Source organism: Nannospalax galili, unplaced genomic scaffold, assembly GCF_000622305.1.
Source record: "Nannospalax galili isolate Female #2095 unplaced genomic scaffold, S.galili_v1.0 scaffold85, whole genome shotgun sequence".
In the NCBI taxonomy this organism is placed as follows: domain Eukaryota; kingdom Metazoa; phylum Chordata; class Mammalia; order Rodentia; family Spalacidae; genus Nannospalax; species Nannospalax galili.
Window position 1 is genome coordinate 8156153 of NW_008358866.1, and position 1327 is coordinate 8157479.

Below are 1327 nucleotides of genomic sequence, written 5' to 3' on the forward strand. Positions count from 1 at the left end.
AATGCTTGAGGAAGCCAAACGTGGGCATCGGATCCCCTGAAAGTGGAGCTAAGGACAGTCGTTAGCTGCCATGTGGGTGCTGAGATTCAAACCCAGGTCTTCTGCAAGAACAGTCAGTGTTCTTAACCACTGAGCCATCTCTCCAGCCCTGAGTTGACCTTTTTTTTTTAATGATAGTAAATATATAACTTTAATGGACTTTAAGCAATTACTACATTATCGCTTCATACAGTATTAACTTCTCTTTTCTTCTGATTCTTGTGCCAATTTCACCTTTTCTTTTAATTCCTTCTGATTTCTAGAATAGTGTTCAAATGTTGGCTGGTAAGTATACACTCCTCCAGCAATTCCAAGGACAGAAGCAAAAAGCAGTTGTGGAAGAGTCACTCTCCCCAGCATTGTTGCAATAAACAGAGCACAGTTCGAAGTAGTTACACTCCACATGCAGTAAATCTCTTCAGATCATTTCCAGCACCCAACTCCAGTCAGGCACTTGGAGTTCGTGGCCAGAGGTGATTCTGCCGCTTCTGGCTGCTAGTTGATCTTCCTTAAGGGACTGACTCTAGATAGGCTGACTAGACTCCAGTGGGTGAACTTGCACCAAGGATATCTGGATACAAATGCTTGACTGGATAGAACTTAACATATATGACAGAATGCATGAAATCTGGTAGGGAGGTGTGGGGGTGTAGAAGGGTGAGGGGACCAAAATTTGATTAAGATCTATTAAATGAAATGCACAAAAACCTCAATAAAAATATTTTTTAAAACTATTCCTTGTCCACGGGGCCGGGCGTGGTGGTGCACGCCTTTAATCCCAGCACTTGGGAGGCAGAAGCAGGCGGATCTCTGTAAGTTCGAGGCCAGCCTGGTCTACATAGCGAGTTCCAGGTCAGCTGGGGCTACAGGGAGACCCTGTCTCAAAAAGACCAAAAAAAAAAAAAAAAACTATTCCTTGTCCTTAAAGGGTTTACAACAGTACTTTCCCTACCATGTTTTTTCATGATCCCGTTAAATTAGACTCAAAGTATTTCCCCAAACCATCTCCTTTCTACCTTTTTATTGCTCTCTATTAATATATTTCTCAACCACATACTCATACTCAAAAATCCCAAGTAATAATTCACTTCTTTCATATGATATTGGTCACTATGACCAAATGATATTCACAGTATTACTCACAGTCAATGCTAAACATTTACTGTGTGTCTGCAAAATGTAAGCACTGTGCTGAGCAAAGAGACATGGTAAGACCCAAAGTCTTTGCCTTCAACAACTTCACAGTCTAGTATAAATAAGGACAGAAAAACCAGTAAAGACAATACTA

General features: G+C 41.1%; 1 protein-coding gene across 1 annotated transcript; it reads right to left on the reverse strand.

The window, feature by feature from the left end:
- Window positions 1-234: 234 nt before the first annotated feature.
- Window positions 235-466, reverse strand: LOC108490169 (protein PIGBOS1-like). The gene has a single exon (XM_017795450.2). The coding sequence runs from the start codon at window positions 442-444 to the stop codon at window positions 235-237; it is 210 nt and encodes a 69-aa protein (XP_017650939.2). The 5' UTR covers window positions 445-466.
- Between the last annotated feature and the right edge of the window lie 861 nt (window positions 467-1327).